The sequence below is a fragment of the Myotis myotis genome, unplaced genomic scaffold (genome assembly GCF_014108235.1).
Source record: "Myotis myotis isolate mMyoMyo1 unplaced genomic scaffold, mMyoMyo1.p scaffold_m19_p_2, whole genome shotgun sequence".
In the NCBI taxonomy this organism is placed as follows: Eukaryota; Metazoa; Chordata; class Mammalia; order Chiroptera; family Vespertilionidae; genus Myotis; species Myotis myotis.
In genome coordinates this window covers 148,771,502-148,795,959 of record NW_023416324.1, presented here as the reverse complement: position 1 = coordinate 148,795,959, position 24,458 = coordinate 148,771,502, and the positions used below count along the sequence as shown (strand labels likewise).

General features: G+C 36.7%; 1 protein-coding gene across 1 annotated transcript in view; it reads right to left on the bottom strand.

Annotated features, from left to right (window-relative positions):
- NECTIN3 (nectin cell adhesion molecule 3) overlaps positions 1-24,458 on the bottom strand; it is a 131,843-nt gene that overhangs the window by 31,263 nt on the left and 76,122 nt on the right. Inside the window, exons 6-7 of the mRNA XM_036349645.1 lie at positions 21,054-21,192; positions 18,091-18,175 (exon numbers count right to left, since the gene is read on the bottom strand). Coding sequence (XP_036205538.1) covers positions 18,091-18,175; positions 21,054-21,192 — 224 coding nt within the window. The remainder of the gene's footprint in view (positions 1-18,090; positions 18,176-21,053; positions 21,193-24,458) is intronic.

Genomic DNA, 24,458 nt, shown 5'->3' with positions numbered 1-24,458 from the left:
CTAATTAGCCAATAGCATATCTTCCTTAATGAAAAGTTTATAAAATAAAATATTTCTGTCCACTGAGCTGGCATGGCTCAGTGATTTAATGTCAACATATGAACCTGGAGGTCATGGTTCAATTCCTGATCAGGGCACATACCCAGGTTGCACACTCTATCCCCAATGTGGGGCATGCAGGAGGCGGCTGATTGATATTCTCTCTCATCATTGATGCTTCTCTGAATCCTTTCCTCTCTGAAATCAATAAAAATATATATTTTTAAAAATTCTGTTCACTGTTTAAAAATTGGGTTGCTGTCTTCCTGTTATTGTATCTGAATTGTATCTAAATACAATTCCTTTGTCTGATTTACGTGTTGTAAGTATTTTCTCCCAGTCTGTTGTTTGCCTTTGTTCTCTTAATGGTATCTTTCATAGCGCAAACAGCTATGAGATTATATTATAATTTGCATTTTAATAAGAACTTTTAACTTAACCAAGTTAAATTTATTATTTTTTATATCTCATTTTGTGTTATAGTACAATTGATTTGTTTGGTGTGTGTGTATGCACAGGCACACATGGTTTCCAGTTTTATATGTAGTTCACATCTCAGCAAGATGTGAAAATTTTCAACTTTGTAAATTACCTTTTCTTTTTATTTTAATATATTTTAATTGATTTCAGAGATGAAGGGAGAAGGAGAGAGAGAGATAGAAACATCAATGATGATTAAACAATAAAGAATTTTTTAAAAAAGAAATATCAATGATGAGAGGGAATCACTGATTGACTGTCTCCTACACGCCGGCGTCTCCACCAAGGAGAGAGCCCATAATCCGCACGTGTCCTGACCTGGAATAGAACCAGCAACCTCTTGGTTCTTGGGTCGTCACTAAACCACTGAGCCACACCAGGCCAGGCTACCCTTTCTTGAATATAGCCTGTAATTTCTTAGGTTCTGCTTAAAAGTAAAGCTACCCTGGGAACACACACATCAGTAATAAGGCATTTAAAATGTTTCAAACAAATACATTTACATGGCATTTCTTTTAATAAATAGGAATGATGACCTAAATAATTACTGCCCACCAAACATTTGAAATGGAGATTATTATCTTCTGTAAAGTATCAATGCATTTAAAACAGGAATCATTAAAAAGTTGAGTATTTCCTTTTAAAGACCTTTAACAATTCTTATTCTTCCAAAGTTACTTATGTGCATGAAATATTCTGGTTAGCAAGTTTATATCTCATCTAATAGGCACTGTAGTTAAAGCTACTGCAAGGATATCATTCAAAGTGTAGTTCAAGTTTTAGTATTTATGTGAGAAAACAGTCATAATTGTAAACCAACATAAAAAATGTATAATATTTTTCTTCAAAAAACAGTAAAAAAATTTGAAGTAATTTTTGCTTTTTATAAAGACAATAATATCTGTAAAGGGCAATAGGTCTTGAAATGAAACTTAATTAAACTATGCATAGAATCAGTTACCTCTAAAATACATGCTTTCTGTAAATATTACACTTAGAGTCACATTAAGATATCTATAGAGAACACTGGCTCCTAAGTAACACCAACATTATTTTGCACTCTACCACCCATATTATTTTCTTAGGAGAAAAAGACTCAAGAGACAGGATGAGAAGGGGCCTTCAAATTCAACATTACTCCAAGTGCAGAAATGATTCCTGTAACATACAACAAAGGTGGCGGAGTCCTTTAAACAAGGCCATTAGGAACTATGTATTACTTCTTGATGTATCAGCCTCATTATCAGACAGATCTAATTATTGGAAACATCCTTTAAATGAAAATAAATGTTTTTATTTTTTAACTTATCTTTATAGTTGAAAGTATAACAGATCCCCCTCTTTTTTCCCCCATTGACTCCCTCTACCCTGCTCCCACCCTCTCCTTCTGCCTTCACTGCACTATTGTCTGTCCATAGGTTATGCATATAAATTCTTTGGTTAATCTCTTTGCGCCCCCCACCCCACTTCCCTCTGAAATACATCACTCTGTTGAATGCTTCAATATTTTTTTCCCCAGTTTACTTTGGACCTGGAGAGTATTATGCTAAGTGAAATAAGCCAGTCAGAGAAAGACAAGTATCACATGATCTCACTTATATGTGAAACCTAAGGAAACATCTTTTTTCTATTGAGTATTCAAATCTATGTTCCTATGACCTTCACTTTCTAGTCCTGGCTCTGTTTTCTAAAACTACAAAGAAAAAGAATACTTTCCAAATCAGTGGAACAATAGGAAATCATCATGGATAAGCAGCCATGTCATCACAGGAGGGCTAAAACGAACTCTAGCTGGGTCTCCTGAAAAACAAGTAGGCCTAAAAGAATTCATTGTAAGGGATGATCCTGAATGTGTTACACATGTGATTGGTATTCGTCACCACACAAAGGTAAGGAATGTGAATTGTGACATCTTTGTAAATATGTACAGCAATGATTTCCACAGGCCTACTGATTTCTGAAAAATATTTATAAGGTAGCATCATGATTCAAACTGAAGTACCATTCCATATACATTGTTCGCTCCAAAAAGTGGGTTTAATGAATTCATCAATGACAAAATGCTTTTTAATCTGAATTATATGATCAACGTTTTAATTTACACGCCCAAGGAAACATATATAGCACTTTGGGGCTTATTTCTTCTCAGAATCCGAGTCCCAAATAGCAAGCAACATATTAAACATAAAACATTGAGCCAACTACTTGCCTAGCACACATTCCTAATTACGCATAGTTCAATAAAGCAAACAAAGGGAGATTGCTGTATATAGAACTGAGGAGACAAACATCTTGGTTTGAGAATATGTGTCAAAGAATCAACAAAATAAATATGGGATCCTGCCACAACCAAACTTAACCGGTGGTGAAAACATGTCTCAGGGGAAAGAGAGTGGTAACTGTGTCTACTCTTATCCTAGGAACAGAACATTTGTCCTATGGTAGTTTGGTAACTATGGAAACTCATCTGACAAGTTGCCAAGGGCAGACTGGGAGAAAGATTCCCATACTCACATAAGAAAATGAAATAATTTTGTGGCTCTAGCTCAAATGACTAAGGTTAACTCATCCAAGGATAACAAACCTTTTTTTGTTTTGTTTTTTTATATACTGATTTTTTTAAAATTTAATTTTTGGCAGTTTAAAGACTTCTAAACCAATAAGCATCTTGAAATTAACTGAGTATTTCTAGCTGATTTCTAACTTGTAGCATTCAAAAAATTATGGCCTCTGCTTTATTGTTGTTTTGTTAAGCCAATAAACTCTTCAGAAACATTTAAATTAATTCATTCAAACATGCTTTCCTCATATTTAAGAGGTTTCAAACATAAAATACATAAAATTTTATTTTAATGAAAATGTATTCTAATTTAATTTCATTTAAGACATCTGAATAGATTCTAAAATAACCGAAAGTGTATTAAGTATTCAGTAAATCTGTCATTAAATGAACTTTGTTTTAAATGAAGTGATCAATTACCCATTTTCTAGCTCTTCCTAAAAATATATTACACTCTTTTCTAAGTACTCCATCACTACATGAAAGAGAATTAAAGTAAAATAATAAATATATGATATACTATTATACACAGCACATCACAATATTAGAACCCAGGCTGCACTCCAAATAGATCACCATTTCCAATTACACTTTGGAAACTGACTACATAACAAATACTTTACCTATAGTTCACATTGGTACATTATATTCTAAATTCGATATTCCAATTAGCTTAGGAAATTTTTTTAGAGGTTAAGATATAGGAGTCATTTAATTATGGGAAGAAGGTACTTTGAATTGGAATGATCAGAATTGAGAAAAGGCATGGGGTAAGAGTGAGGGCTAGGGATGTCTCTTAGAGAAACGGCAGTCTCAAAATTAGGGGTAAGTGCACTTATATGCATATTGACACTAGGGTACAACTAAGTGAAATCAGGACCAACCTTGAAATTATAAATATAAGATTGCTATACCAACACATAAGGAGGATTCTGATATTAATCAACAGCCTGAGATAGCCTCCCCATCATGTTAACAGGTGATAGTAAAAAATATTACTAAATGTTATCTCTATTAAACTCTATTGTAAGTCTCTATGAATCTATTATTCTCTGATGTGAGGCAATGTGGCAGACATGAGGCCTCATTGGCATTATACACATTACAACATGAAGGTAGATACCCAAAGCAACTCTCCTTTTAGCTCAGTTCAATTTGACCAAGGACTCCATATTGAATTAACTTTAAAGGAGTTTAAAAATAAATCACTATAATACACTAAATGAATGAATTAATTCTCTAAGTTTAGATGTATGGGTAACATTTATCTTAAATAATATAGCATTTACATCTTTCTCTCAGAAGTCCATATGTGGCCTTTATCATTTATTTTATTTTGTTTTTAACATGTCAAAAGAACTTGAAAAAAAAAAAAAAAAACCCAAAGAACACATATACAAACAATCTGCCAGGACTAAAATCAAGAATAAGTAGCCAAATTTAGAGTTAAATTAGGTTGATAATGTCTGTGTGAAACGATGTACAAATAATGAAAAAATCCATTCTCTGAAAACACTTTAGTTGCTTTGTTCTGAAAATTTACAATAACTCAGCTCTCTGTCCAGACTTCTCTGTACTTAAAATGAATCACTCCCCGAACAGAAAATCATGAGTGCATTTAAACAAAGAAAACTATTAGATCCTCATAAATTTGGGAGGAAATTTCATTGTACTTAGCTGACTGTATTAAACTTCAATAGTTCTTCTACTTCTACTTACTCATAAGTCAATCAAGAGTCACCTATAATTAAGACTTCTACTTCCCTGATGGCAGTGTGAACTTAACACAGGTCTCAAATAAACCACTCAAGATTTAATGTTCTGATTGCATCTCAAGTATGAATAGTCTGAATTTAATTCTTTAAAAATCAAGGCAAAAAACATAATTTAAGTAAATTAATGGTTATAATAATATCTTACTGCATGAATTCCCAAGTAGCGTTGAGCCATTAAAACAGTTTTCTTCCCCAAAGTTTAGCTTTACATCTGAGTTAATGTTTCAGCTTTAACATGGCTTATGAGATGCTTTACAGTATTTTGGCGATAATGTTAAAAGAATTGAGGTCTGTTTCCAGTTATTATGAGTTGATAGTGATAATTCTTTGGAAATGATATTATAGATTGGCACTTTATTACATCATCTTGTTCAAAGACAATGATGGACTGGCAATACACTTTCCAAATTGTTTAAAATAAATTTCCTAAATGTTACACATGCAGAAGGAGGAGGTGACACTGTCAGATGTCTTCCCTGTTCACCACCAATTCCTGCAATTACCCTCAACAAGCTTGAGAAACTGTGATTTTATAAATAATTTTACTGTAACTGAATCTCAACAGCAATTTCTGAATAGCCTATGTGCAGAGCAGCTTATTAAATATCAAGAAAGGTTACAAAGGCAGTTGTAGTCATGGTTTCCACTTCTAAAGAGCTTATAATCAAGAAAACTGAAAAACAGGAGAACCACAAGTGCACATGTATAAGTACAAATAGTATGTAATTTTTATAATGAATCAGTTATCATAACAGTGCTAAGGATTCAAAGCAAAGAAAAAAGATGGGATGTTTTAGCATAGATCGAACCAGGAGGAATTATAATAAAGTCTTACAAAAAGGTGTGAATGCTCAGAACATCTTAAAAAGCCAACATTTAATTCTTTTATTTCAATCATCTACTTTCTTTTATTGGGGACTAGAATGAAGCTAGCTATTTTAGATAATTTAATCTCCATAAAGTAATTCAATCAGTTTGAGAAATAGCTGTAAAGGAACTATTGCATAACTTAGTTTCATATTTTTGTTTTCCTTTCTTAAGACAGTCCTAACTTCCCTACTCAAACAGTTCAGCCACAAATCAGAAACAGGTAGCAATGAGAATTGAGGTCAAAGGATTTCAAGTCCTTTCTAAAAATCCCACGATTAATGCACTGATGCTGTTGATACCATTAAAAACACTGAGATGCAGTACAACTTGGAAGCTTTGTTGTCTAGAAATTACCACTACAGCTTCCCAAGACTATTGTTTTATATTGATTTATTTATATTGATCAATTTATATATGTTGATCAATATATATTTATATTGACTTATATATTTACAGTAAGTTTAAAATAAACTTTGAATATTTTTACAATTTTCAGCAAGTCAAATTCATTGAATCTCAATCTTCTTAATTATAACAAGATTGTTAGATCACATTTGATTCTACTGACGATAAGAGTTAACAAGACTCTAAAATAATTGTCCTTCCTATAACTCATTTATGTCCTATTTTAAATTTTTTATTAAGCTTCTTCTCTATGCTAATTACTGTGGCTATACAGATATAAATAGAACATATAGAGAGATACTGGCTACTTTAGTGCCACAGGTTACAAAACACTATTAGAGGTAAAATCTTTCTAATAATTCCCATTTTTCAGGTGAGATGAGAATTACTCATACTGTTTCTATCTCCTAAGCATACAGAAACTGAAGGAACTTTAGTAGCCAATTTAAACCACTACTGTCTTTGAATTCACTAAATCTCCTTCTTTATAAAATTTACACAGGAAAAATGAAATGATGTATTATAAAAACAACTATTAATATCAACTGTATTAATAGCAACTAACAAAAAAAGTACTAATTCCCCATTCCAGAAAGAAAGCGTAGCATTATATTTTCATCATATAAATTGTACTTCATCAAAATTAAGAACTTCTGTCCTTCAAAAATCACTATTAAAAGAATGACAAGCAAGAGAATGGAAAAATATTTCCAAATCATCTATATCATAAAAGTTCTGTGGTTGTGACGCTGTAATGGCAGAACAACCAAACAACTGGTCACCAGGCGGTGCATGGAGCACCTCTCACGGGCGGGGACTTGTGGCTTGCCCAGGGCAGGCTGGGCTCGAGTGGGGATGTTGGGGCTCACACGGGGCTGGCAGGGCTGGCACGGTGGAGGCGGGCTGCAGCCCACACAGGGTGGGTCTGGGGTCCTGCTGCTCACGCAGGGCAGGTCTGGGGTCCCGCCAGCGCGGCGGGTCTGGGTCTCACGCCATTTCACGTGCTGGGCCTCTAGTATATCTGATAAAGGACTTGTATCCAAATGTCTTTACTGCTAGGGCTGCTATAACAAATTGCCATGGACTAGGTGGCTTAAAGAACAAATTTATTTCTCACAGTTCTGGAGGCTAGGAAGTACAAGCCTCATATTTGTCTAAGATTTTGGCTCTTGGTGAGGGCCCTCTTCCTGGTTTATAGACAGCTGTCTTCTTATATCTTTACACTAGAAGCTCAGCATGCAAAATCACGCGGCCTTGCCCACCCATGCACATAGCCTGCTGGTGACCAGTCTTTGGTCGTTCTGCTGTGACAGCGTCCCAACCAAGGGGTTTTTATAATAGAGATGGCAGAGAGCAGAGGGAGAAAGGAGCCCTTTCCTGACTCTTCTTAAGAGGGCACGAATCCCATCATGAGGGCTCCACCCTCGTGACCTAATTATCTAACAAAGGCTCCATCTCTAAATACCTTCACATTAGGGATTAGGGTTTCAAAATATAAATTGGGGGGAGGGGGAGACACAAATACATAAAGAAATCTCAAAACTAAAAAATTTAAAAAAGATAAGTAAATATTGAGACAGTATCTTCACCAAAAAAGATAAATGAATCACAAATCAGCAAATGAAAAAAGTTCTACATATTAGTAACTAAAAAAAAAAAAATTAAAAATACAAATTAAAATCATAATGAAGTACAAACATACATCTATTAGAATGCCTAAAGTTTAAAAAGTCTGATCATAGAAAGTGGTGGTTAGAGTATAGACCAGGGGTGGGCAAACTTTTTGACTCGAGGGCCACAATGGGTTCTTAAACTGGACCGAAGGGCCGGAACAAAAGCATGGATGGAGTGTTTGTGTGAACTAATATAAATTCAAAGTAAACATCATTACATAAAAGGGTACGGTCTTTTTTTTTTTTTTTTTAGTTTTATTCATTTCAAACGGGCCGGATCCGGCCCGCGGGCCGTAGTTTGCCCACGGCTGGTATAGACCAACACATGCAAGCCTGGTGGGAACATAAATGGAAAAAAACACTTAGGATGACATTTTAGCATTTTCTTTAAATACATTTTAAGTTACCTTTACCATATGACCCAGTCATTTCATAGCTAAGTATTTACCCAAAAGAAATGAAGGCATATCCTATATAATAAAAGCCTAATATGCTAAGTGTCCGGTCAGCCTTTCAACCAATCAAAGCATAATGTACTAATGATATGCTAAGGCCGCTCAACTGCTCACTATGATGTGCACTGACCACTGGTGGTAGATATTCCAACTGGTAGGTTAGCTTGCTGCTGGGGTCCAGAGGATCAGGACTGAGCGAGATAGGTCAGACACACTCTGGAGCCCTCCCATGGTTCCTCCCTGGATGGCCAACCTCCCATGTTCCTCCCCAGCCCTGATCATGCACCAATGGGGTCCCTCAGCCTGGCCTGCACCCTCATGCAATCTGGGACCCCTTGGAGGGTGTCAGAGAGCCAGTTTTGGCCTAATCCCACAAGCCAGGCCAAGGGACACCACTGGTGCATGAATTCGTGCACTGGGCCTCTAGTATCTACACAAAGACATATGTAAGTGCTCATAGCAGCATTGTTTTGTAATAGCCCAAAACTGGAAACTATTCAAATATCCATCCACTAGTAAATGAATTTCAAAATTTAGTATATTTACAAAGTACACATATCTAGAAGAAATAACTATTGATCAACACAACATGAAGGAATCCCAAAATCATTATGTGGCAAGACCAAAAAAGAGAACGTAACTGTATGATCCTATTATATAAAATTCAAGAACTTGTAAACTAATACATGTAGACAGAAAGCAGATCAGTGTTTGTTTCCCTAGGGATGTGGAAGGAGAGCAAAGATTACAAAGAGGTGCAATGAAACTTATGAAAATGATGGATCTCTGCATTATCTTTTTTATGCTGATGTTTCCTGGGTCAGTTTGTTATGTATGCATGTATCTATGTATGTGCTTATGAATAATACGTAAAATGTATCAAATTCACACTTTAAATATGTATAGTTTGTTGTATGCCAACTACTACTTCAATAAAATTATTTTTTTAAAAGATGTCATAGTAGGCATTTATTTGTCACTAAATATGTGAGGTCCATAAAGACATTAACTTTTTTATTTGCTTAATTAACCAAGTATTCCCAGTACTGGAACATATTAAGCATTCAGGAAATGTTTGTTTGATAAATAAATGACAGTGAAAAAACAAAACAAAACAGGACTATGAATAAAAAAAATATAGACTCCATACATTTTTATTTCATTTCAAGCATTACTAAGCTTATAATAAAAGTATAATTAACTTACAAAAGAAGTAGAGGCTGAGTTTATATTAGTCAAAGTAGTATTAGTTCTATTATTCTACTATATATATAATAATTTCACTGCTTGCTCTCTTCAGTATTTTTATTGGAAATTATATATTTTAACAATAATAATAACATCAAATATATAGAGTTCACTAGATTTCAGGTAATTTTCTAGGGTGTAACATTTGGTAATTTATTAATCTCTATAAATAATCTTATAGAGGAGGTTTATTTTCTCATTTATAAGAATGCTGGAGGCCCACTACACCAATTTGTGCATGGGTGGGGTCCAGCCAGCCTGCCGTGATGGGAGACGATTGGGCTAGGACAGTGCGGGGAGGGGATGTGGGAGGTTGGCTGGCCGGCCCTGACCCTGATCGGGGTGGGGCAGTGATCGGGGGCAGGGCTGGCTGGGGGAAGGGGCAGGCTGGCAGTGGGGTGCTGATCAAGGGTCGGGTGGAGGGGCTGCAGGCCGGTTGGCCGGCCGCAGTGCATATCATAGCAACCAGTTGTTCTGGTTGTTCTAACGTTCAGGTCGCTTGGCTTTTAAATATACAGACTAGAGGCCTGGCCCACGAAATTCGTGCGCAGGTATGGTCCCTAGGCCTGGCTTGTGATCAGGGCCATCTTCCCCAGCTTCCTGTTTCTTCCAGAGCCTGACGGCCAGAGAAAGGGACCAAAGGTCGGCCGTTACACCTGCATGCCGGCCCCGTCCCCCGCCACCACCCACCCCAGTTCCCTATTTTCCATTGGGCAGTTGGATCCTGCCGGCCAAGGAAAGAGACCAAGAGGTGGTCAGTGTGCCTCATTGTGACTGGTGAAGCAGTCATTCTGGTCGTTCTGGCGTTAGGGTCAATTTGCATATTACCCTTTTATTATATAGGAAGAGAGGCCCAGTGCACTGGTGGGGACCAGCCGACCTGCCCTGATGGAGGAATTGGGGGGGGGGGGTCCCTGCTTGGAGGTAGAGCCCGCTGGGGTGAGGGCGGTTTGTAGGCTGGCCACACCCCTGACCAGAGTGGGAGTACCCACTGGGGAGCGGGGCTGGCCAGGCAAGGGGCTGTGGGCAATTTTCTGGCTGGTCACACCCCCAATCAGGGTGGGGTCCCCGCTGGGAGGTGGGGCCAGCCGGGGCGAGGGGTAGTGGGCGGTTTTCTGGCTGGCCACACCCCTGAATGGGGTGGGGTCCCTGCTGGGGGGTGGGGCCAGCCAGGGTGAGGGGCTGCAGGCAGTTTTCAGGCCAGCCATGCCCCTGATTGTGGTGGGGGTTCCTGCTGGGGGGCGGGACCAGCTGGGGCAAGGGGCCACAGTCATTCTGGTCTCTGGTTGTTCTGGTCATTCTGCCATTTTGGTCACTGGGCTTTTATCATATAGGATTAGTCAGAGCTTTGATTTAATAAAAATACCAATCTTTTATACTTCAAATGTTGCATCTACAGTTCAATTGAATATGTTATTTCAATATTATCCTATATAATAAGAAGCTAATATACAAATCCACTGAGCAGCGGAACGACCAGTTGCTATGATGCGCACTGACCACCAGGGGGCAGATGCTCAATGCAGGAGTTGCCTCCTGGTGGTCAGTGCACTCCCACAGGAGGAGCGCTGCTCAGCCAGAAGCCGGGCTCATGGCTGGCAAGTGCAGCAGCGGTGGGGGAAGCCTCTCCCTCCTTTGCCGCAGTCAGACATCCCCCAGAGGGCTCCCAGACAGCAAGAGGGTGCAGCCTGGGCAGAAGGACGCCCTCGTGTGCACAAATTTCATGCACCGGGCCTCTAGTGAGTTTTTAAATCACTATTTTATCCAAGCTTTCTTGCTCACAGAATAAGGCCCCACAATTCTTTGACTACTTGACTTATTAATTGCCTATTAAGTGGAGGCAACATGCAAGATAAAACCTTTTTGCTAATCAATGCTAACAATACCCATTTACTTGAAGAATCCACTCAGTCATATAGTTTCCTGTAATTTGGAAGAAAAATGTTAACTCTTCTATCATTTTCCTTCCTCCTTCCCTTCTTCCTGACACCCAAACGGGTAACTACTGGTAGTATCTGGAAACATGTTAAAATATTCAGATCCTGGGGAAAAACCAGATCATCAATGATAATTAACACAAGAAATTTCACTCAAAAATATTATTGGAAAATGGCAGTTGATGTATTGGAAAGATGAATTTTAAGAAGAAATAATGGGAATCTATAAAACTATAGAGTAGGAGGGTATAAGTAAAAAAGCTTGTAAGTAAAATATGGCATAAATAGTAACTGAAATTAAGATACCCAGAAGGCATATCTCTAACTCTAGAACTTGGTAACAAGTAGGGACATCATGTGTTTCTAAACCACATAGCTTGATAATGTTCTAGTTCTAGTCATAACACAGTTATCCATTTTTATATTCTTATTTTATAAATTAGTGGGATGATATAATTCATCTTACTAAACTTTCTGTATCAAGGAGCAATGTACATACCATTTATGCTAGAATCAAAACAAGTTTCATATTTACTTAAAAAATGTTTAAATGGCCATAATTTGTCCAACAAATAAGCACACACAAAAATGACAGCATGCAGAAAAAAATGACCTTTTATACTCTTGTAAAGATGCTGAAACTCACTAGTAATGAGGTTGCAAAGTTACAATAATATCCGTACATACTAAATTTTTACCTTTAAGATTACCAATAACAAAGCAAAATACATATGCTATTGATGAGGATTTAGAAAAGCAGGTACTATCAAGCATTACTCAAAGGAGTGAAAATGGTACAGTATTTATAGAGGACAATTTTATGGTACTCATCAAAAGTATAAATGCATTTAGTATTTCATGTAAGCAAGATCAAGTTTAAAAATTTACCTGCAGATTATACTTGCATAGATACAAAACACCACATATACAAAGCTATTCACTGCAGCGTTATTGGTTTATTAAAATATTCTGACATTAGAAACTCTGTAGTACATATTCATTAGTATCCTATGCAGACACATGGAAAAATGAGAATGCTCGGCACCCCAATAAAGAAAGATCTCCAGTATATCTTAGGAGTGTAAATATGTTACCTTTGTATAAGATAAAATATGTGTGTGTGTGTGTGTGTGTGTGTGTGTGTGTGTGTGTTCCCTTGTCTATGCTTAAATAGACCATAATATGACCAACAAGAACTCTATAAAAAGTGGTTTTAATGTAGGAGGTGGTTTGGGTAGGGTAAATAGGAATGGAAATGGGAGTGATACATTAGAAACTACTCTTTTATATTGTTTTGTATGTATTATCTACTCAAAATAAAATAAGTAGAAACAATCTTCCTTCATAACACTCTGCCATGAACATTTACAAAAATGTGCTAAGGAATGTGATATATGACAGTGAATTATTGCGGGGAAAATCATAATTTTTCCAGACAGTAAACTGTGCTTAAGTACTGCCATAACTCCAGTCTGACTGATTAAACATTCCAGTCCAGTAATTCAGTTCTCAAGAGATCTGTATTTTCCTATGCTAAAAAGCCACTGACAGAGAGGAGAAAAAGCACTATAGAAAACTCAGAAACTATAGAAAAATATAACATAAAACATGATATTCACTTAAAAATCTAATACAAAATAGTCACTGCTATCACTTTGGAATATTTGTAGAGGGTCTCTTGTTCCATTTTTCATACAAGATATATTCATATTTGATACATGATATTAGATGTATTAACCTTCAATATACTAAAACGTAGCCTCTGGGGTAAGAATATCCTAGAATAAGCACTGTAGAAATTCTGTATACATTGAAAAATAAGAAATGAATATAGGACCAAAAGATTATTGTCCATACCAAAAAGTTGCTAAAAAAATTAACAAACAAAATTCAAAAAGTAACTGAAATTTTTAAAAATTAAGCAAATAGGTAGGTTACAGAACAACAAATAGGCAATCAATTATAAAACTTTGTCAAGTATTCTACACAGCTTTTAAATGAGCTATTTTTTCAATTTTATCAAACTGGCAAACAAAAAAGTTCTACTAAACAGTATTAGAGAGGGAAACGGATTTTAGTATACATAAAACCCATTTTCCCCCTTATCATGGGGGATACTATTAGAGAAGGAAATGTGTTGTAAGATACATAATCACCCCTTTTCCATGGGGGATATGTTTAAAGATCCCCATATCAAGTGGATGCCTGAAACCACTGGATGACAGTACCACAACCTATACATACTATATATTTTTCCTATACACACATATCTATGATAAAGCTTACTTTATAAATTAGGCACAGTAAGATATTAACAACAATAACTAATAATAAAATAACTATAATAATATATTGTAATTATTAAGTACAATAAGTGACTAATGGACGAGTACCTTATACAGAGTTGATACACTGGACAAAGAAATAACTCATGTCCCAGGTGAAGCGGAGGTGAGATGAGATTTCATCACCATACTCAGAAAGACACACTATTTAAAACTTATGAATTGTTGTATTCCTGGGAGAACCAAGATGGCGGCATAGGTTAACGCCGGAGTTTGCTGCCTTGAACAACTACTTCAAAAGTGAAACTAAAAGACGGAAGGGACATCACCCAGAACCACAGGAACGCTGGCTGAGTGGAAGTCCTACAACTAGGAGGAAAGAGAAACGCATACGGACACTCAGAGGAGGCGCAGTGCTGAAGTCAAATTCTGAGGTGCGGAGTGCACAGAGCGGGCTGGCAGCGGAGGGCGTGGTTGGCGTTTTCAATCCAGAGGGAGTCGAAGACTCTGAGCTCCAGATCTGGGCGAGTCTTTAGCGACCCAGACTCAAATGGGAGAAGTGGGACTGTCTGGCTTTGGTCAGAGCAAGTGCAGCTTTCTCTCCGAGGTTTGCAGTGGGTGCTGGGACTCAGAGAGGCAGAGCCCCTGGGGACAGGACTGAGAGCCGCCATAACTGCTCTCTCTGGCCCACCCTGTTGATCCTGTGAGACCCGCCCTGCCCAAGCCCTGCACAAAGGCATTTGCCGGATAGCCTCAGGCAAAGGCTAGATTAGCACCTCCCTAGAGGACAGAAGTTCTCTCACTGCTGACACAGCTGATTCTCATAGCCACCTGGCCTGGAGGTCAAACCCTCCCTGGTATTAGCTACAACAATCAAGGTTTAATTATAAGACTGCGAACAAAGACCACTAGGGGGTGCACCAAGGAAGCATAACAAAATGCAGAGACAAAGAAACAGGACAAAATTGTCAATGGAAGATATAGAGTTCAGAACCACACTTTTAAGGTCTCTCAAGAACTGTTTAGAAGCCGCAGATAAACTTAATGAGATCTATAAGAAAACTAATGAGACCCTCGATGTTATATTGGGGAACCAACCAGAAATTAAGCATACACGGACTGAAATAACGAATATTATACAGACTCCCGACAGCAGACCAGAGGAGAGCAAGAATCAAGTCAATGATTTGAAATGCGAGGAAGCAAAAAACACCCAACTGGAAAAGCAAAATGAAAAAAGAATCCAAAGATGCGAGGATAGTGTAAGGAGCCTCTGGGACAGCTTCAAGCGTACCAACATCAGAATTATAGGGGTGCCAGAAGATGAGAGACAGCAAGATATTGAAAACCTATTTGAAGAAATAATGACAGAAAACTTCCCCCACCTGGTGAAAGAAATAGACTTACAGGTCCAAGAAGCGCGGAGAACCCCAAACAAAAGGAATCCAAAGAGGACCACACCAAGACACATCATAATTAAAATGCCAAGAGCAAAAGATAAAGAGAGAATCTTAAAAACAGCAAGAGAAAGAAACTCAGTTACCTACAAGGGAATACCCATATGACTGTCAGCTGATTTCTCAACAGAAACTTTGCAGGCCAGAAGGGAGTGGCAAGAAATATTCAAAGTGATGAATACCAAGAACCTACAACCAAGATTACTTTATCCAGCAAAGCTATCATTCAGAACTGAAGGTCAGATAAAGAGCTTCACAGATAAGGAAAAGCTAAAGGAGTTCATCACCACCAAACCAGGATTATATGAAATGCTGAAAGGTATCCTTTAAGAAGAGGAAGAGGAAGAAAAAGGTAAAGATACAAATTATGAACAACAAACATGCATCTATCAACAAGTGAATCTAAGAATCAAGTGAATAAATAATCTGATGAACAGAATGAACTGTTGATTATAATAGAATCAGGGACATAGAAAGGGAATGGACTGACTATTCTTGGGGGGGAAAGGGGTGTGGGAGATGCGGGAAGAGACTGGACAAAAATCGTGCACCTATGGATGAGGACAGTGGGTGGGGAGTGAGGGCGGAGGATGGGGCGGGAACTGGGAGGAGGGGAGTTATGGGGGGGGGGAAAAGAGGAACAAATGTAATAATCTGAACAATAAAGATTTAATAAAAAAAAAAAACAAACTTATGAATTGTTTATTTCTGGAATTTTCCATTAAATATTTTTAGAATGTGCTTACCCTGGGTAACAGAAACCATGAATAAGGGGGACTACTGCACTATTTATCTATATATATAAAAGCCTAAGTCACCTTTATGACCGAACGACTGGAACAATCAGTCAACCAGTCACTATGACAAGCACTGATCACCAGGGGGTAGATGCTCAATGTAGGAGATGCCCTCTGGTGGTCAGTGCACTCCCACAGCCAACCTCCCGCAGTTCCTCCCCCTGGCTGGCCAACCTCCTGTGGTCCCTCCCCTTGGCTGGCAGGCCCTGATCAGCCCAGTCCCAATCCTGGCCCCAATCAACCCTGATAACCAGCCAGGTCTAGGAACCCCACCCATGCACGAATTCGTATACCAGGCCTCTAGTGGGAATATAAATTGATATAGCTAGTTTGGCCAGCACTGTGGCACCTATTTACATGTTAAAAAGTCACAGCAACTCTATTTCTTTGCATATATTTTATGAACACGTGTACTATAAAGTATATAGAAGCATCCTTACTGCAACAATTATAGTTATGGAAAAATATTGGAAACAACCTAGGAAAATAGGTAGGTAATTTGTGGTATGTCAACATGATGGAATACTACTTCAGCCATTAAAATGGATACAGAGACAGCAATATATCTCAAGCTTGAATGTGCATTTAAAATTCACCTGATGTGCTAGGTAAAATGTGCACTGCCTCCAGCCCAGAGATTCTGATTTAGTAAGCCTGAAATTGTGTTAAAAAATCTTCATTTTTAATAACCCAAAGGATTCTAATACATGGTAACATTGGCCACTCTGAAAAACATTGGTCTGTAACAGAGTGGGAAAAACAATTTCTAGAATAATATGTATTGTATGACTACATTTATGTTTTTTTAAGAATATTTGTAGATTTAAATATAAATGATAGACGCATGAAAGTAAATTTGTGGAAAAAGTCTGAGATCACAATGCTGATCTCTGAGGAAGGAAATGATCTATGAGGGGATGGATAAATAAAGGAGGACTTTCACAGTTTATAGATTTCTGTAGTATTTGATTTTTTTGGTACCAAGAATATACTTAAGTATTAAATAAATAATGTTAAGAAAATACAACATAATAAAAGGGTAAAATACATTTTAATGTCATGAGTTAGTATCTGTTTCTTAAATGAAGTTTCACTTTTGTAGTATTATCATCTAAAATCCTGACAAGCTGGTGGTACTTTTTAATTACTTTTTGACAACATGCAAGACATTCCTTTTTATTTCCCTCATACTTACGCGTGTCTCCATGCATTATCTCAGCAATACAGAAATATTCCCATTCAAGGAACTATTCACAATATCAGGCCTCCTTCTCCTGACTAACATATTTAGAATGAAAATTATCAGGGATGAATTTGGCACTATTACCACAAAAGCAATGGTTAAGCAGGGTAAATGTGGGTAGTGAGAAACTGCTTCCTGCTGTGGTTTCTCAGTGGTAGAAAAACACTGATGGGCAGAACATTTGGGAGCATGGCCTGGCTTATTAGGTCACTAGGCCTAGTTCTGAGGGCTGAGGGCTAATGCCTTCAAGTAGGAATTAGTTTGAAGTTGACACGTTGTCTATTAAGTAGAACATTAGAAGACATTTATTATTATAACATGCTATCCTGGCATGAAACTAATTAGATAGTAATTACACACTTACATATTGATTTCTTAGTAACCAGAAAACAGTTCTATGTAATTTATATTTTGATATCACAACATTACTTAAAACACAGACATACAGTAAAGATCTGACATTATAATGCATGAATCATAAATTATCTTGCTGATGGATAATGAGTTTAGCCTAAATTTTTCTTAAAAGCTTTATAGTATTAAGTTATTTCATCTCCAACTCAAGTTCTGACTCTTCTAGGTGGAATGATAGCAACTAGTCTACAATTAGCAATATTTTATAGAATGTTTACAGCTAGAAGAGAAAAATAAACAATTATGTTTTTCATCTGCTTAATTTTATAGATGAGGACAAAATCACAATATTCCTAAATGGTCTCTGATTCCCAAAGCCCAGTGTTGTTATCCATTGCAGGTGCAATGTTTAATATACCATGACTAGATAATATTTTGAAACAAATGATATATACTGATTAGTACCTTTTATTTTATTCCATTTTATTTTAAGTGCACTCATGAACACTTACCTGATATAGAAGGTCTTTTTGAGGCAAAGGGGGGGATCTTTTTTCATACACAGGCGGTGGTTTATGTGTGGGTGGAAGGTCAATCCTGCATTAAAAAGGTTAAAAAATGTGACTGCCATATTTAGCAAAAATAAAAAAAAGAAGGGAAAACAATCAAGGTTCTCTTAATTTTTGAGGATATTTTCCTCATTCTAACATTTATATATCACTGTACATTATATATTTAATTTGCTCTTATATTTCCACTAATCTATCATAGATGGAAAATAAACTAGTTTTAAAGGTTTCAACACTTAAGAAAATCTAATAGATGCGTATTTTAAAAGCAACTCAAATAGAAACATTTCTTCAAATTATTACTAAGCAAGCAATATAGTACATGGCCAATTTATTTATGTATTGCATATTTTTACATCTACATGCCTACCAACATTTTAAAGGTTGTAAAACATGTATGTAATGGAAGGTACTTGCCCCTAAAGTGTCATAAAAGTGATTTAAAAGACTATATTTTAAAATGATAATGAAAAAAGTTTAGATTGTATTTGGAAATACTTCTAAAACTAATTTTTTAAAAGCATGGCCACTCTTAGAATATTCACAATGCAAATTAATATTTTCAATCTACAAACCATTATAAACCTTGCAACCTGAAATAAACAAAGGCACCTTAGGGGACCTTAGGTCATTTCTTTTGCCAAAATGACCTAATCTATTAAAAAAAAAAATAGTATCATGCATTTTAAACACTGTTAAATTACAATAAAATTAAATATATCTTGTAGCTTTCTGCATTTTAGAAGATAATTTTTATATATTCTCATACTCTTGAAGATCACAGGTAAATAATTTTCAGTACTCATAATTAGTAAATGAAACAAGAATGTCACCTATATTAAAGGATAAAGAGAATGAAAACTATAGAGGCCAAAGTAATTAAAATTGCAGTCTAATAAACTTCTCAATGAGAGCATGAAATCGTATTTTAAATGAACAGAATTCAAATAATAAAATGGTTACATGGATTTATTAGTCTATTAGTAAATTTTGTTTTTGAAATTATAGAAAATCCTGAGATAATTTGGGAACTAAGATGAAGTTAACCACACCCTAGTCACTTGAAATGTTATAAAACTCATCTTACAGATATTGCACTGAAAGAGTATTTTACGGTCCTTTTATCTAAATTAATTACTTCCTTTCATCTAACAAAAATATCAGCAAATTTATAGCTCCAAGATGTCATAGGTCATTTAGGTGAGAAAACTGAAGCTCATGGAGGTCATGTGAGTTGTTCATGTTCATACCACTAATTTGATCATGATAAAAGCTGAGACTAACTCCCAGGTGTCTTCAAAACAAAAAGATCAGTGCTATAACTGTGCCAGATTAGAGGCATATGCAAAACATTTATAAAAATAAGAAATCTATTCTTTGAGAGCCAGCATATGTCCTAATATTAAAATTGTAACAACACACAAGAAATAATGCCATCTGTGTAGAACTTCAGAGTCTATAAACATTTCATTCTCTGATCACAACCAGGTGAGGTAAGTAGGACAAGTAATTCTCATTTCACAGATGAAGCAACAAAGCTGTTGATGCAAATACATGAATTGGAACATTAGTATTTTAATTTTAAACAAGTGTTTTTATTGATTTTAGAAAGAGAGGAAGGGATAGGGACAGAGTTAGAAACATCAACGAGAGAGAAACATCAATTTGCTGCCTCCTGCAGCCCCCTACTAGGATCAAGCCCACAACCCAGGCATGTGACCTTGCCGGGAGCTGGTCCATCCTTGCTGTTTCAAAGGACCTGGCATATATGGCATACTGTTCTTAATATGTTTGCTCACCTTCTTGGCACTATGTGTTTTAACCAAGGTCTCTGAGAAAGGTTGTTTCCCCAGGTAGGGATTTTCCCCTGAAGTTAGGGAGGGAATAAAACCTCTTAACTAAGTGCCAGGCGGGTAATTAATCACTTTAACTACGAACAATCATGCTTAAGCTACATAATCTTTACTCCCTGGAATGGAGATAAGAAACGCCCTAACCTTTGGAATAGAGATTGATAGGATTTGAATCAACTGGTATAAATACAGATGTAACAACACAGAACTTAGAAGACAGAACTTAGAAGACAGAACCTACACACAGAACCTACACAGAACCTAGAGACAGAAGAACTTCGCTGGAGAGAACATGGCAAAAGATCCTGGACAGAAGCTGGAGACAGAACCTAGAGACAGAACCTAGCGAGAGAACATGGCAAAAGATCCTGGACTGAACCTGACTACAGAAATTGGCAAGAGAACCCAGCTATAGAACCTGGCAACTGAACCTGGCTGGAGAACCTGGACAGAACCTGGCTGGAGAACCTAGCGAGGGAACATGGCTACAGAACCTGGCTGGAGAACCTGGGGAACCTAGCAAGAGAACATGGACACAGAACCTGGCTGGAGATCCTAACCAGAACTTCGCTGGAGATCCAGACCAGAACTTGGCAGGAGATAAAAGTTTTAAAATTAGATGTGTTTAATAACTACTGTCAGTTGAAAGTTAAATCATATCTATACATAAGACAGGCATATATAATCTAAAAAAGCAATTAAACCTCTAAGATTTTTTTTTTTATGTCTATCTTTCAACTACTTCATTAAGAGCTACATTTTTATTCAGAAGGCAGGAAAACATAGAGTGCCATTATGTTACCATATGGAAAGGTGTCTAATGTAGTGTAGGTGAAAAAGCTGTCTAATATACTTGTTTCCAGCAGCCCCTTGACAGTTTATTTACTGAGATGTAATTTGAGACGTTCTGATGAAACCCTGGTCATCACACAAAGATCTAACAATACTTTTATGCACTTTCATCCCTGTCACTTTCCATATGAGTAGCTATAAAGGTAAATACTGACACATACCAAATATTCACAGCTGAAAACAGGCAAAAAAGTTACCTACACTTTGTCAAGATAGGATGGTCTCTTTTTTCGAGGAGTCAGCAGCACAGTCACAAAGACAGCAATGATGAGAAGGGCAAGGACAGCTCCAATTACAGCTCCAGCTATGGCTATGGAAGAGGTGGGCTTAAATGGAACATCTGCAAAGTAATAAAAATTTGGCTTTTCAAACAATTTTAGAGTTCTTAAATTTGTGTATCCTAATTTTACAATGTGCAAAGGCTATGTGATCGAAGTATGTCATTCAACAGCAAGCTCAGAGGATCCCAAACTTGATTCTTTTGTAGCATTATACTAACACCCTTCTTGCTCTCAAGATACCACCTTAGCAGGCCAGCTTTGCTTTTCTCAAGTTATGAAAATAACCCAGTCACATCTCAACAAGTACATCTACTCTCTATGGGCAAAGACTATCTGGAGGAGAAAAGGATGAAAATTTGTAAATTCTGACTTTAAAAGGTGCTAAAACAAAAAAAATTCAGTATTGTTAACCAACAATACAGACATTTACTATCTTTATTCTTTTTAAAAAATATATGTTTATTGATTTCAGGGAGGGAGAGGAAGATAGAAACATTAAATGAAAATTCATCCCTGTCTCCTCACTACAGATAATACTCTAACATTTCTGAATACCAATTTTTCTTCCCCAGCCTTCACCACAAACTTAGGATTTTTAAAACATAGTATTTAACGGTTAGAATTTCACATAATTCCTAAAAATCAAGTCACACTATTTTATTAACTCCCAAATAAGAAAAATTACTATATATATTTTCAAATATAAGTATTATGGTGACAAAACCACCAATTCTTAATGTGTATTATTTTGACAATTTTAGCCACATTAAATCCAACAATTAAATTTTGTTACAAAGTACCTTCAATATGCATATTTTGTTTTATCTAACTAAAAAGATATTTAACATTTTATCAATGCAGACATTCTGCCCAAGACCATTAAATCCGTAAGTAGTAAAGAATACAGAATAAAATAAAATGAGGTTGGAGTAGGATGGAAGCCTCTATCCTTAAGTTCTTGTTGTGAGAGAATGTTTTTTTGCAGCATCTAATGTAGATGCTCTTTCTGGATCCCCTACTTGATAATGAAGAGCTCTTAGTTTTTAAACTGACATCCACAAATACTCTTAAATAATTGAAATTACTTTTGGGATCCAGATATGGCAAATTTAACCAGAATTAAAACACTAACAATTTTGAAATATGTTTCACCCACTTACCATAGTAATCCATATAAATAAATATTTAGAAATATTTTCCAACTGTTTTTATTAAAATGTATCATGTGGTGCTTTAGATTGCTAAAAAAAAAAAAAAAAAATGCTTTCTATCCAATTGTAAAAACTTCTTTACTGAACTAAAAAAAATTCTGGGTTTAATTGGTCACTTTATTAACTTCATTCTAGAATAAAAATCTTACACCAGTGAGTTCCAAGTAACCCATTTCAATCACCTTCTAAACATTGAATATAATCTAACAATAGTAAAAAGTACAATTATTCTATATAATAAAAGCCTAATATGCTAAGTGTCTGACTGTTCATTTAAGCAGTCACTATGACGCACACTGACCACCAGGGACTGGGCAAGATGGGCTGGACATGCCCTGGAAACCTCCTACAGTCCCTCCCTGGCCCTGATCATGCACCAGTGTGAGGGACCCCATCAGTGCACAAATCCGGGCACCAGGCTCTAGTCTATATAATAAAAGGGTAATATGCAAATTGACCCTAACAGCAGAACTGGGAATGACTGGTCACTATGACACACACTGACCACCAGGGGGCAGGTGCTCAATGCAGGAGCTGTCCCTTGGTGGTCAGTGTGCTCCCACAGGGGGAGCTCTGATCAGCCACAAGCCAGGCTGATGGCTGCCACCACAGTGGTGGTGGCGGGAGTCTCTCCCACCACCTCAGCAGCACTAAAGATGTCCGACTGCAGCTTAGGCCTGCTCCCCACTGGCAAGTGGACATCGCCCGAGGGCTCCCAGGCTGTCAGAGGGATGTCTGACTGCCAGCTTAGGCCCGATCCCCTGGGGAACGGGCCTAAGCCAGCAGGTGGACATCCCCTGAGGGGTCCCAGACTACTAGAGGGCACAGGCTGGGCTGAGGGACTCCCCTCCCACCACCCAGTGCACAAATTTTGTGCACTGTGCCTCTAGTTTTAAATAATATAACTGGCTGTCATTCAGGATGTTACCCTCATTTACTACTACATGCCTAGCTTATCTTCCTTGTGTTACTCATTATTCTACAACCTACTATATCTCCATTTGAATAAGTGCTAGATGAGAAAAAGTTTTGAAACCTAGGCCAGTTAAATATTACTTTGGTCTTGCAAAGGTGAGAGATTTGGGATGACTTAGGAGGGTAATCTATTCCACACTATCACTTTTGCCACCATGAAATTATAGCCTTGTATTCAGTCTTTAACAGTAGGCCAATTGAAACCTATTAAGTTTACGTGATCAAGCTTATTTGACCAAGGTCATACGTCTTGGCATTGGCACAAATAAAAAAATCTCAATGTGTCAAGTATGCTTGTTACCTATTTCACACTAGTTATTCTAAAGATATCCTGTTAATGGAAATTTTTCTTTTGCTAAGGGAGAAAGTAGCCCGATGATATTTTGTCCAAGTATACAGAATTGAAATGAATATTGTTTTGCTGATAATGTCAAAGTTGATACTATATTTATAGTAATACTTCTGAAATTATGTTTGAAAAACTCAGGTTATTCTTTTATGTAATTAGTCCAAAGTAAGATTCTGAATGCACAGATTATAAATTCAAACCTCACACCTCAAAAAAAGGTTTTCATTTAGTCTTAGCAATATTAAATTTGTTAGTGCTTTGTAAGTACTAAAACATAATCAGACTTTTAATATCCTAAAGTAATTCCTGACTCTGAATATATACTATTTTTAATATCCTGAATTCTAAAATCCAAATAAGATACAATTTTCTAAACATTTAAATTATGGTCTACTTAAGGTAGCAGACCTGTCCAATTAGTCTTATAATTTATAGCTCTTCCATTCCTTAACTGAGGGCTGTTTGTATACCATAACACTTCCTTCTATCTTAATTTGGGTGTATTTATTTCACCTGGGTCCATACACTATTCATATTTATCCTCTCTTATTTGCACACCTCCTCTGAGGATCAGAGGCTGGAAAGTACTGAACAGCACAATTGGAATGAAAGCTTTCTCTTAATCTGCTCTATATAGGTAAATCAATTGTTAAACATATATATATGGGTTATGTTTCATATTTCCACTTTTTCTTCCTCTAATTGACAAAAAAAAGAAAAAATAATATATTTAAGGGCATTAACAGATGATGAACACTAGTATGAAGTGCAAAGAGCTGAAATAGTTCCA